We start from the raw sequence: 12,062 nt of genomic DNA on the forward strand, positions 1-12,062 counted from the left end.
TGCGGGCTCTGGCTGCATGGAACTCGGCAAAGTTGAGGGAAGTTACTGTATATGATTTAAACCAATATTTAACTTATGTCGTTTAAAGGTGAAACATCTGCCTTTGGTTTCACGGGCTGAGTTAGTTTAATATTGAAACAATGAAATCAGTGTTTGCTAATTTTGTAGCCTTTGTCAAGTCTTAACAGTGCCATTAAGAATTCCATTTTAATCCCATGGTTGTTATTTTCCCATAACATGTATTTGGTGATTTATTCTCTGCTTTTGTGACTTCTCAGCTGGATGATCTGTTTAGAATTAAAATTTTCCCTGCTTTAAGCAACATCAGTGTAGTTAATACTTGTGCAATCAATTAACACTTTTTATTGGTAAGTGTATTCAGCAAATCCCCTAGAGATTTGCAATATATCCGTCTTAAATCTTTCCTGGTGTTGTATTTTTCAGATTTTCTTAACTATCCAAAACATCTTTTCCATTGCCACATACTTCTCTGGATTTGACTAATGAACTCCTGACCAGCCCTGATGACCCCCTCACTAACTTCTCTGACTCTCTGCAGGGTGCTGTGTAATGATATCCTCAGCCTGAAGGTGGCAGGAGATCCAGTGCTAACCCCTAACTCAGTGTGCCTGAGGCTGGCAGGCCTCAGTAAACGTCAGATGCGGATGTGTGTGCGCAGCCCCGATGTGACAGCCTCCGCTCTGCAGGGCATCCAGGTGGCCATCCATGAATGCCAGCACCAGCTCCGAGACCAACGCTGGAACTGCTCCTCACTGGAGGGCCTGGGCAAGCTGCCTCACCACAACACCATCCTCAACAGGGGTGAGAGGCAACCTAGTGCATGATGGTCAAAGTGTGACCTGGGTTTATGGGGGTGGAGGTGGGAGCATACTTAATTGTCATGGAGGGAAATTTGTTTTAGAGTCCAAGCTGCCGCATCACACAACATACTACAACATCACACATGAACATAGCTCATATATACATGTACTTGCATAAGCATGCTTAAATCCACATGTTGAATGTGCAACAGTAGAGACGTATTAGAAAACAATAGTTTCAATTAATAAAACCAGATAACATCAAACCAGTTTCAAACAATGAAATCAGTTAAAATCAAACCAGTCTGTTTCAAATAATAAAACCAGGTAGAAGTAAACCATTTCCAACTAGTAAAATCAAACCAATTTCCACTAGTTAAACCACGAGAAATCAAACCATTTTCAACAAGTAAACCCACGTAAAATCAAACCAGTTTCAACTAGTAAAAACAGGTGAAATTAAACCACTTTCAACTAGTAAAATCAGGTAAATTCAAATTACTTTCAGCTAGTAAAAACAGGTAAAATCAGCCAGATATAGGAGAAAGGACTGTTCTGCACACAGACGCAGGATTATTTTAGAGCTATGACTGTTTATCATTTTCAACTTGTCTACGTGTGTGTGTATCTCCTTCTCCCAGGTTTTCGTGAGAGTGCCTTCTCCCTGGCCCTGCTGGCAGCGGGTGTGGCTCACTCTGTGGCCTCGGCCTGCAGCATGGGCAAGCTGCGGGGGTGTGGCTGTGAGGCCAAGCGTCGCCAGGACGATGACAAGATCCGGCTGAAGCTCACACAGCTGCAGCTGCAGACCCTGCAGAAGGGCGGGGTAGGCCTTGGCATGACGCGGTCATTACCCTCAGAGCTGCACGGTCACCATGGCGACCTGCCCGCTAACCTGCGCTCCACCCACCCCTCCGCCTTGCTCAAGCCTTTGCCAGATGAGCTGAGCTCCATGCAGGAGACCTGGGAGTGGGGGGGTTGCAGTCATGACGTCCGTTTCGGGGACCGTTTTTCCAGGGACTGGCTCGACTCCCGTGGGTCTCCAAGAGACATCCATGCTCGCATGAGGATCCATAACAACCGGGTGGGACGACAGGTGAGTAATATCCTCATCCACTGTGTGCTTACTGTTCCTTGGAGAGCAGTCTCGCTTTGCACGGTATATATCATCACTTGCTTACACCTAGGGATGCACAATATTGGATTTCTGCAGATACCCGATATGCAGATGTTTTCCACCTTATTTTGGCCAATTGCCAATACCAATATGTGCACTTTTTTCCCTCAACTGTGGAGAACATCATGTCTCTCCTGAAGTGAAATTAACTACTCATATCATGACGGCGCACTGGCAGATGAAGATATAAAAAAATATATTTCAATATGTACAAGAAAACTACTGTTTTTTGGGGGTTTTTTTTTGACAGGCACCTATTTCTCTTTGTTCTTCATAAATTTGTGTTTCACATTTGTTCTTCATAAATTTGCTGTAATGATTGGGTTGACAGCTATTAATCGCACATGTTATTATATATATTATAAATATTATATAATTCTGCCACTAGGGGTCTCTCACACATTAAAACAATAAAATATGTAGTTCCATGACATGAAGCAGCGCTGGATCATGGGAGCTATTATCGTCACTTTTAAACAACAACAACAATCATGTTCATGAAGGAGGTAATATCAAAGTTTTACTCGTGTTACGTTTCGTTATGTGTGCTGATTTCCCTCCCCACTCTCTGATGTATCTGAAGTATTCTGTGTTTTCCTAAACTAGAAACTAACTAGCAACAGCTAGTAGGAAACAAAATGTTACCTTGAATAATTGTTGGAAACATTTGGAGTAACCTAAGTACACAGCTCAGCAATGTCTAGCGTTTGTAGACATTTTAATGTTGAAATGTTACTAATTGTAGCTTTAAAATGGACAAATGAATTTGTTCTGCTGAAGGAATGTGATTGGGCTCCTTGTCGCATTACCGACACTGAGCGATCATTGCAAAAAGCAACTTTGGTGTCTCTGTTTTGGACAATTCAAACAAATCTCCACACCTCAGACACTCATGTTACATGTGCATCATTACAGCGTCATCTTATTGGCCTGTTGTATCGGCAGAAATGTTCGTTTCAGGCTGATACCAATGGTTTATTTCAGAGCTTTTATTGGCCATTACCGATGACATGCTGATATGATCGTGCATCCCTACTTACACCATTTTCCTTTATCTCCACAGATAGTGACAGACAACATGAAGAGGAAGTGCAAATGTCATGGCACGTCAGGTAGCTGTCAGTTTAAGACCTGCTGGCATGTGTCTCCAGAGTTCCGGGTTGTGGGTTCTTTACTCAAGGAAAAGTTCCTGTCAGCCATCTTTGTCAACTCCCAGAACAAGAACAATGGGGTTTTCAACCCTCGAACAGGAAATGGCGCCAGTGGAAGCTCAGGGGGGCTCAGTGGAGGTCGCCGCCGAAGCATGTCCAGAGAGCTGGTCTACTTTGAGAAGTCTCCTGATTTCTGTGAGCGGGATGCATCTGTAGACTCTCCGGGCACACAAGGACGCATCTGTAACAAAACCAGCTACAGCACAGACAGCTGCAGCTCGCTTTGCTGCGGCCGCGGACACAATATCCTGAAACAGACACGCAGCGAGCGCTGCAACTGCAGGTTCCACTGGTGCTGCTATGTGCTGTGTGAGGAGTGTCGTCTCACAGAGTGGGTCAACGTGTGCAAGTAGACTGCAGCTCAGTCAGTCCCAACTGCCTTTACCCATCCAGGACTCAAGATGGCGAGCCTGCCCCTTCGCCCACTCCTGTTGTTCGAGCGTTTGTTTTGCTCCTTGTGTAACTCTTCCAGAGAATCTGTTTATCCCCCGCCTTTCCTTTCTTTTGGGTCATCATCTGGGATCTATTTTCTCTTTGTAGCCGCTGTTATTCTCAAAATGCCAAGTCAGAGATTGAAGAGGTGACTCACGTCGTTTGTCTTGCCATGGTCTGTTTAGACGCTGCCCTCTCAGCCATGAAAATGGCCCATACCCCTTCTTCTCTATCCCACAAAAAAAGGCGAGCAACAGCAGAGAAGCATTTCTATTTCAGTGTCTACATGCTGACTCATCTCCTTGTACAGTAGCTGTGTATTTTAATGTGTACATGTATATTTGTAAATGTATTATTATTAATAATATTATGGTGTTGGAGCCTGTCTTTTGGGTTTGAGTTAATGACAGACTTGTGCTGGCTGAGTGGCTCAGGATGGTGAACCAGTTCTGTTTGACTGTTTGTCTCATCACAATTTATCTTACAGTTTACTCTTCTAATAGAGCTTTGAGGATTAGTTGATTAATCAATTAGTTGTCAACTATTAAATCAGTCTCCAGCTATTTTGATAATCTATTAATTGTTTTGAGTCATTTTCTTAAGAAAAAAAAAGTCCAAATTATCTGTTTTCCACTTCTCAAATGTGAATATTTTCTGGTTTCTTTGGTCCAACTGAATATCTTTGGGTTGTGGACCAAACCAGACTTTTAAAGACATCACCTTAGGCTTTGGAAAATACTGATACATTTTTCAGGGTTCCGTTAGGGCCATGAAAATCTTGGCAAGTCGAAAATCCAATAATCTGAATTTTAGGCCTTCAGATGTCTTAAAATACAGTTTTGACCGGTCTTAAAATTTGATTTAATTATGAAGTTAATTTTTCATTAACTTAACTCTTGTTTTTAAATGTATTTTGAGGAGAAAAAAAATGTACTGGCCATGATGTAACTACTGAAACAACAAAACAAAATCAACATGGAACCAATAACCTCTAATACAGACTGTGCAGCCTGGACATCCGCTAGCTTCATGCTCCACCATCAAGGGTGGAAAGGACAACAAATCTTGCATTAATCTCTTAAGACATTAATTAACTGACTTTTTGGTCAGCATGAATGTGGACTAATAGTCTAAATTTAGCTTGTCTAAATCTGCAGAAACGATGTTTTCTGACATTTTATGGACCAAAAAACTAATTGATTCATCAAGAAAGCCGTCAATAGATTAATCGATAATGAAAATAATGAAATTAGACATTAGTTGCAGCCCTATCTTTTATTGGTGTCTGAGATATTTACTCCATATATATGTATATTTTTCACCTGTGACCCAGTCAGTGCACCAATGCTTATTGGAAGCCAGTCTCAATTTTTTTCCAGACAAGGGTTTTACTAATAGAAGAAAACAAAAAAAGGACAGTGTTTTTGAAGGACTGATACTTCTGATGCATAACTCTCACATTCACTACTTGCACAATGTAGAGTTACATATATCTGTTTTACAAGCTGCACGACTGATTACTTCCTGTCACTATAGTAACATTACCTTTGCCTATAAACATTGTGATTTTTCAGCATTTTTTATTAGAAAAAATTACAATTTTGCTTATACCAAACAATATTGAACACATTTTCTCCTCCTCCATTAAAGCTTTATTTTCACAGTAATATATTGTATATTCTCTGACAGCATTACAGCCTTTGAAACATATAAAGATGTAAAGGGCTACATATTAAACACATATACTTCAATATCAGATAACAGGCAGAGCACACTCATAAAAATAATCTGTTGTATTTCAGATCTTTATAGTAGATGATGATGACAATCAATTAATTGATCATGGATTATTTGTAATCATCCCTGCCTCAAATAATCATTAACTCTGGTTTGGTTTAAATAAACTTTTAATTCACTGTTTTAGATGTGAAAATATTTTGGCTATACACGCCATTTCTCTACACTGCCCCTCTGATGTCCTACCTCCGTCTCGCTCCCTCTTGATATTTTTATGTCTAAAGCGATGAATTTTGACGAAGGGTTCATTTCGACCAAACAAGAGCTGATGATTGTCGTTGCAGTTGAAAGATGAGCAAAGTGAGTTTTGTTTCGTTTCTCTCAAGTTTGAATGAAGAAGACAATGCTTGCTAGGTTGCGTTAGCTAATGCTGCTAACAGTTAAGACACTGAGGTGATAATTAAGATGCTCAAAAACAATATATTCAAAATTAACGTTAAATACTATTAACATCATGTAGCAAGCTACCCGGAAAAGTAAAATAACTAATTTCAGGATGAAAAATCATTGTTTTTAGTTAAACGTAATAATATGTTAGCATTGACAGGAAGTTAACAGATGTCCAGCTTGTAAAATGGACATACGTCACACTGCACGGTGCAAGGAGAGAACTGAAGCAACAGGACAGAAAGTAGCATAAGCTGAACAAAGCATGTTACAACATCAGTTTTGGATTCAGTCCTTCAATTCCATATTCTCAACAACTAATCACACTAATTTATTTACATCATCGTAACAATAGTAATTACGTCATGAGAATGGTCTCTAGTGGTCATGTTTTTCATGAATTCCTTCAATATAACGACAGAAATCTGCTTCCTCTTGACATAACTGTGATGTGATGTGTGTCACTTTCCTATGAAATCATGACCACGAGCTCTTGTTATTCTGTGCTTTGCTTTTGTCCATTTCATCCATCTGAGCACTCCTTAGATTCTTCCCACATGTAGTACATGTCAAAGTGAGAGATGGTCCTGCTTTAGAACTGATGCTGAAGGGTGTATGTGTGCGTGTGTGTGTCTGTTGCGGTGTAAATGGGGGGCAAGTTCTACGCACTACAGATTTGGGAGGTGAGAGGCTTTTTTATGGCCACTTCATGCTGAGAGAAGGACTTTTTATGGCTGCAGGATATTGTTTCCTTCAAGTATGAGTTTTATTACTGGAAAGAAGCATCAAGAGAGAGAGTGGGGGTGATTATACCAGTCTTTTGCTGTGTGAGCATCTGAAGGGATCATCTGTCCAGAGTTCATAGCCAAAGGAGCGACTCGCTGAACCACGTGGAACGTAGTGTCCCTGTTACCTGGGAGACAGACGACACAAACACAAACACAGGCACATAAAGACATGCATGCTTTTAGGTACAAAGACACTAACATGTAGAAATCCTGGAACTGATACACAATCAAAAACATGCACGTATGAACAGTCAGACGGCACTCCTGGTGACCCGAGTGATTTGCATTCCCATCCTGCAGATTTAGCAAAACTCTAATGTCAACACCTGACTGGATTTACGACAGCAGCATTTCTCGATGTCTCAGATAATCCAGACAGTCTCCATACTCGTCCTGAAGGGAAAATTTCGGTCACACTTTATTTTACAGTACAATAATAAGACATAACAAGCTGTGCATTGTATCAAATTAAACAAAAACTAGGCATAATATGTTCTTTATTAAACAGTTGTTTTACCCTCACCTTATGTCACACTAAAAATACATAACAACCTGAACTTTGTATTAAATTAGAAATAATATGTTCTTTATTAGACAGTAATTGACCGTTTATTAGACCCTTATTTGACCGATGCCTGTTTCTTTCTTTTCAAATCACATTATTTTGCTAACAGCAGCATTTTCCAAACTTAAGAATGCTATGGCCTAATTTGAAATCTGAAAATCTTCAATGGCCAATCCAGACCTTTAATCACAACTCTGGTCAACACATGTGACTGATTGTACCAATGATGAGATATAAAATATGTTCTGCTGTTAATGTGACAGGTCACCAAATACACCTGTTAGACTATATCAGATAAATGAAGAATCACACATAATTTAAATCCTATGGCTGTTACTTATTAATTCTGATTATTTTAAAAAATTGATCATGAATATTTTACGGCAACTTCGAACTTATAAAATTGAAACTTTAATATTTCTTATCAAGGTGGGCCTTGAGAGAGAATTTTGGCCTTTGCTATAATTTTGGCCTTTGCTTGGTAGATCTGGTTTAGATATTGTTTTTAAATGAGGAAGTATCAGATATTTGATGTCACTATAGTTAGTTAGTAGTTACAGTACATTTGTGTTGGAATGTGTCCCTAATTACCCTCTAATAAAGTCTAATGAGGGTCTTATAGTAGGAAACAATACACTTTATTTTACAGTACAGTTCTGTTGTAATGCGTCCCAAAATCACTATCTAATAAAGTTTGATAAGGGTCTAAAAGTGGGAAAGAATTCACTTTAGTTGACAGTACAGTTCTGTTGGAATGTGACCCTGATTACACTCTAATGAGGTCTAATGAGGCTGTAACAGTTGAGAATAATACACTTAAGTTTACAGTAGAGCTCTGTTGTAAAGTCTTCCTCTTCAGCCATATAGGATTTAATGCCAATTAAGTCTTGTTTGTATTGACTTCTGTAAAAAAAAAAAAAAAAACCTTGACTCCTGAAGAATGGCAGTGCCAGTGGCTGAATCGACTCCTCTGTCTGTTTGGTATTTAGTGAGGGAGTAAAAAGAGGAGACAACGACCGGTTAGGAATGATAAGGGAATGGATTTCTGGTTTGCATTTCTTCATTCCTTTATCATTTCACCCTGGAGCTGCTGCTGCAAAAGGGAATTTCCTGTCACTGTTTCTCTCCCATGTGTGAGACAGAGGTTGGTGGACGGCCTGGGATTGCTTTCTCTCCCCTCTCTTTCCCCATTCTCCCCCTCATCGCTGCAGACATAGACACATGCATAGCAACACATCGACTGCCCCCCGAGTAATGACAACCAGACTGGGCTGAAATTAAAGAGAGGGAGGCAGAGGAGAGGAAGTTAGGAGAGATAAAAGTTACCCACTTTGATTGACAGGATGATTATATGTATAAAGTAAGGCGATTTAGTGTGTTTAGTTGGATATAAAGATAGGGAGATGGATCCTTTGCTGTACGTACGGTGGAGATGCAGAAGCAAAGGACAAATGGGGTATGGAGAAGGGGGTGAATAAAGTGTACTCTGTATAAATACATGCCTCAAAACATCTGCTTCTCAACTCCCCTTTCATTTTTGATGTGGGACAGGCAGAGGAGAAGGAGAGCGGGAGAGAAAACACAAGGAGCCAGCTACCCAGAACATCAAAGCCCCTGGCCTCAACGCGCAGGCCCTCATTAGTTCAGCTAGCAGAACCAACGAGACTTGTGATTGTGTTTGCTGGGGTGCACGCTGGCAGACACTTCAGAGGAAAGGCTCCTTTAAGTCATAACTCCCCACCCCACCTCTGCCCGCCACCACCCGAGCCCGCTGTAACCCCCCTGTAACCCTCTCGAAAACTCCCAGCGCACACAAACTCAGCAGGCTCCCCGCACCATCCACTCCACCCCGTAATCTGGTCTGCAGCTGCAAACATCTGCTCCCCTCTTTATTCCTCTGCCTTCACCGCCGGATTGATAAACACATCTATCACCGGACCACTGACTGACACACAACAGAGAGGAAGAGGGAGGCGAATGTTGGATTCACCTGTGGCTGGTTGCGGGGCTGGTTTTGGGCATGTCATGTAATCACTCTGGGGGTTGTTTTCTTTTATGGTTAATGGGTTAAATCCACACAGAGGAGTTCCTTCCTAATTCCTGTATGAATTGTCACTTGTAAAACCATATAAATGTAGAGTATCTCCTTTTGAAATAGACCTCAGTGATGGCATGTGACTAAGGAGGCAACATTTACTCCAGTGTTGCACTTACAGTCTATTTCCCCACCAATATGAACCTGGAAATGCCGAGTTTTGGACTGCGTTGGCCTGGTTTGGTGGGTTACAGAGAATGCTGAATTAATTTCTTACATTTTCACAGTTCAGAATGGCTGTTTAAATCAGAGGTAGCCATATTCTTCCCTTCCGTGGTCTTATTTTGATAAGGTTCCAGTCAATTTAGAACCTTTAGAATGCAATTTTGGAATGCAGAGATTACTTACTGGAATAGCTTCAACTCACTCATAAATTATAGTATGTTTATGATGGCAATTATCTAAATGACATTTAAAATGTATATATTTAAAATTCAAAATGGCTATTTTAACTACATTACACTCTGAGGTGACTCACTGGGTATTGAAACTAACAAAAGGCAGTACCATATCAAAAAATATCTTCAAAAAAGAGAAAAGGAAGTATAGCACAAGTAAAGTATGTCTAGGAGCTACTATCAGTTTAAATGATTATTTTGAATTTGAAAATGTCAAAAATTACTTCAACATCCTAAGTAACCCTCAAACCCATGCCAGTATTGTCCAAACCAGTCAAGCTGTAGATGAAATGCTGTCCATAAGTGATTATGCTAATTATGCAAATTGCCCAACATATGCAAGTATACATCTGGCAGCTTCATAATGCTGAGGACCCATACTATACATTTCTGACGTACAACTTTGGGTTACTCAACATTCCCAGGTTCACATTGCTGGCAAGTAGACTGTTACGAACAAATTTGAGGTTACGTGAGTATGTTCTTCTCTCTTTTCTTTGCTACCTCTACTATACTTCAGAGAGAAATTTTCTTCTTTCTTCAGCTTTAGTTACTTTACAGAATAGAAGACAGCTATTTACTCTGCAACACTGCTAGTATACATTTGTGTGAAATTTTGTCATAATTAGTGTATGAATTTTTGAGTTATGACCAAAAATGTGCTATGTGTGGTCACAGTGACCTTTGACCTTTGACCATCAAATTTTTTTCAGTTCATCCTTGAGTCCAATCGGATGCTTGTATCAAATTTGAAGAAATTTCCTCATTTCCCTCCTGAGATATCTTGTTCACAACAACGTGATGACCAAAAAATACAGTGCCTCTGGCCACAGTTGTTGCTTGCGTGGAGGACTAAAAAAGTGTTGGGTTTTTTTGTTTTTTCAAAAATTGTGAATCACAGAGGTCCTTCAGCATTCATTCATAAGGTGCACAAAAAATTAGGCTGATCTGTCCTGTAGTGTGATTAACTATGGACAAGCTCCAGGTCCGTTGGTCGTGCACACATACACACACAGATGCAAGCAAGTGCATGACATAAGCCTGGAGGACATAATCAAGATTTCTGCCCACAGGGCATATGAAAATTTATAAGTCCGGCTGAGACGATTAGACCGAAAATTAATTATTTTAACTGTCATCAAAGAAAGTTCCATGGTTCCAGGTTCTCAAATGTGACGACTAATTCAATAATTTTAGTATAATTTTGTAATGGTTGGACAAAACAAACCAACAGACTATATTCAACACAAATATATAAATGCAACACTTTGTTTTTGCTCCCTGTGACCAGTCCAAGGCCACACCTATGCAATAATCCTACTGTTCAATCAGCATCTCCATATGGCACACCTGTCAAGTGGGTGGATTATCTTATTATGTAAAGGAGAAGTGCTCACTAACACAGATTTTAACAAACTTTGAGAGAAATAAATCTTTTGAGGTACCTGGTAATTTGAGTGTATTCTTCTCATGCTACTTTATAATTCTACTCTACAATATATATTTTTTAACATAAAATTAACTAACAACAATTGTTGAAGTCATTTTTTTATGCAAGAACATTTCACTATTTCAGCTAATTAGGTTAAGCAAACACTGAGACTATTTTCAGAACTTTTACAAATCAAACAATCAATTGTTTAATGGAGAAAATAATCAGCAGATTGATCATAATGAAAATAATCATAAGTTGCAGTCCTCATTCAAAATGAGCTTCAACTCAACCAACTGCAGTAGTAAAATCCTGCTTCTAGATTAATGCACTTGTAATAATAATCAGCTGATAATAATGACCATTTTGCATCAGGCTTTTGCACTGCCCTGTCAGGGTTTATTTCACCATAATGACCTGCTCACTATACATCATCCAGTTTATTAAAAGGCTATTTACTTTGAGAAAAAAGTCAATAAGTTGACATAAAATATTAATTAAAAAAATATTTTATTCATTTCAAAAATATTTTATTGCTCCTTCAGACTTATCAGAAGTGTATATCAGTATTTGTCTGTTAATTAGAAGTAGCTTATCTTTATGATTTATCAATCAGAATCAAGTATTCAACAAAACTGTGTATTTTACTTACATACTTTTCAATGCATGACTTTTGTAATGGAGTATTTGTGCAGTGTGGTATTTGTACTTTTACTTAAGTAAAGAATCTGAATACTTCCTTCATCTCTGATAGGCCTACCTTAAAAATTAGAACAAAATCCGTACTAAAGGTTAGTAGTCTGATATAATATTGATTCAGTCCATGCCTTTTGGCCTCCTGTCACCTCATTATCTGTGACACAGAGGGCTGCTGCCAGGAAGTATCACTTGGCATCCTATTACAGTCAGCCATTTACTTATTCATTAGGATGATTCCTGTTTTAATTATTCAAGCGTGTTTG

At 39.4% G+C, this 12,062-nt stretch overlaps 1 protein-coding gene across 5 annotated transcripts in view; it reads left to right on the top strand.

Annotated features, from left to right (window-relative positions):
* The window catches only part of wnt10b (wingless-type MMTV integration site family, member 10b), a 29,865-nt gene extending 25,653 nt beyond the window's left edge, over window positions 1-4,212 (top strand). For all 5 annotated transcript variants that reach the window (XM_084721019.1, XM_084721017.1, XM_084721022.1 and 2 more), the window contains 3 exons: window positions 560-822; window positions 1,463-1,914; window positions 3,059-4,212. In XM_084721019.1, coding sequence (XP_084577145.1) covers window positions 560-822; window positions 1,463-1,914; window positions 3,059-3,559 — 1,216 coding nt within the window. In that variant the 3' untranslated portion in view covers window positions 3,560-4,212. The remainder of the gene's footprint in view (window positions 1-559; window positions 823-1,462; window positions 1,915-3,058) is intronic.
* The last annotated feature ends 7,850 nt before the right edge of the window (window positions 4,213-12,062 follow it).

Source organism: Lutjanus erythropterus, chromosome 6, assembly GCF_056507025.1.
Source record: "Lutjanus erythropterus isolate fLutEry1 chromosome 6, fLutEry1.hap2, whole genome shotgun sequence".
Taxonomy (NCBI): domain Eukaryota; kingdom Metazoa; phylum Chordata; class Actinopteri; order Lutjaniformes; family Lutjanidae; genus Lutjanus; species Lutjanus erythropterus.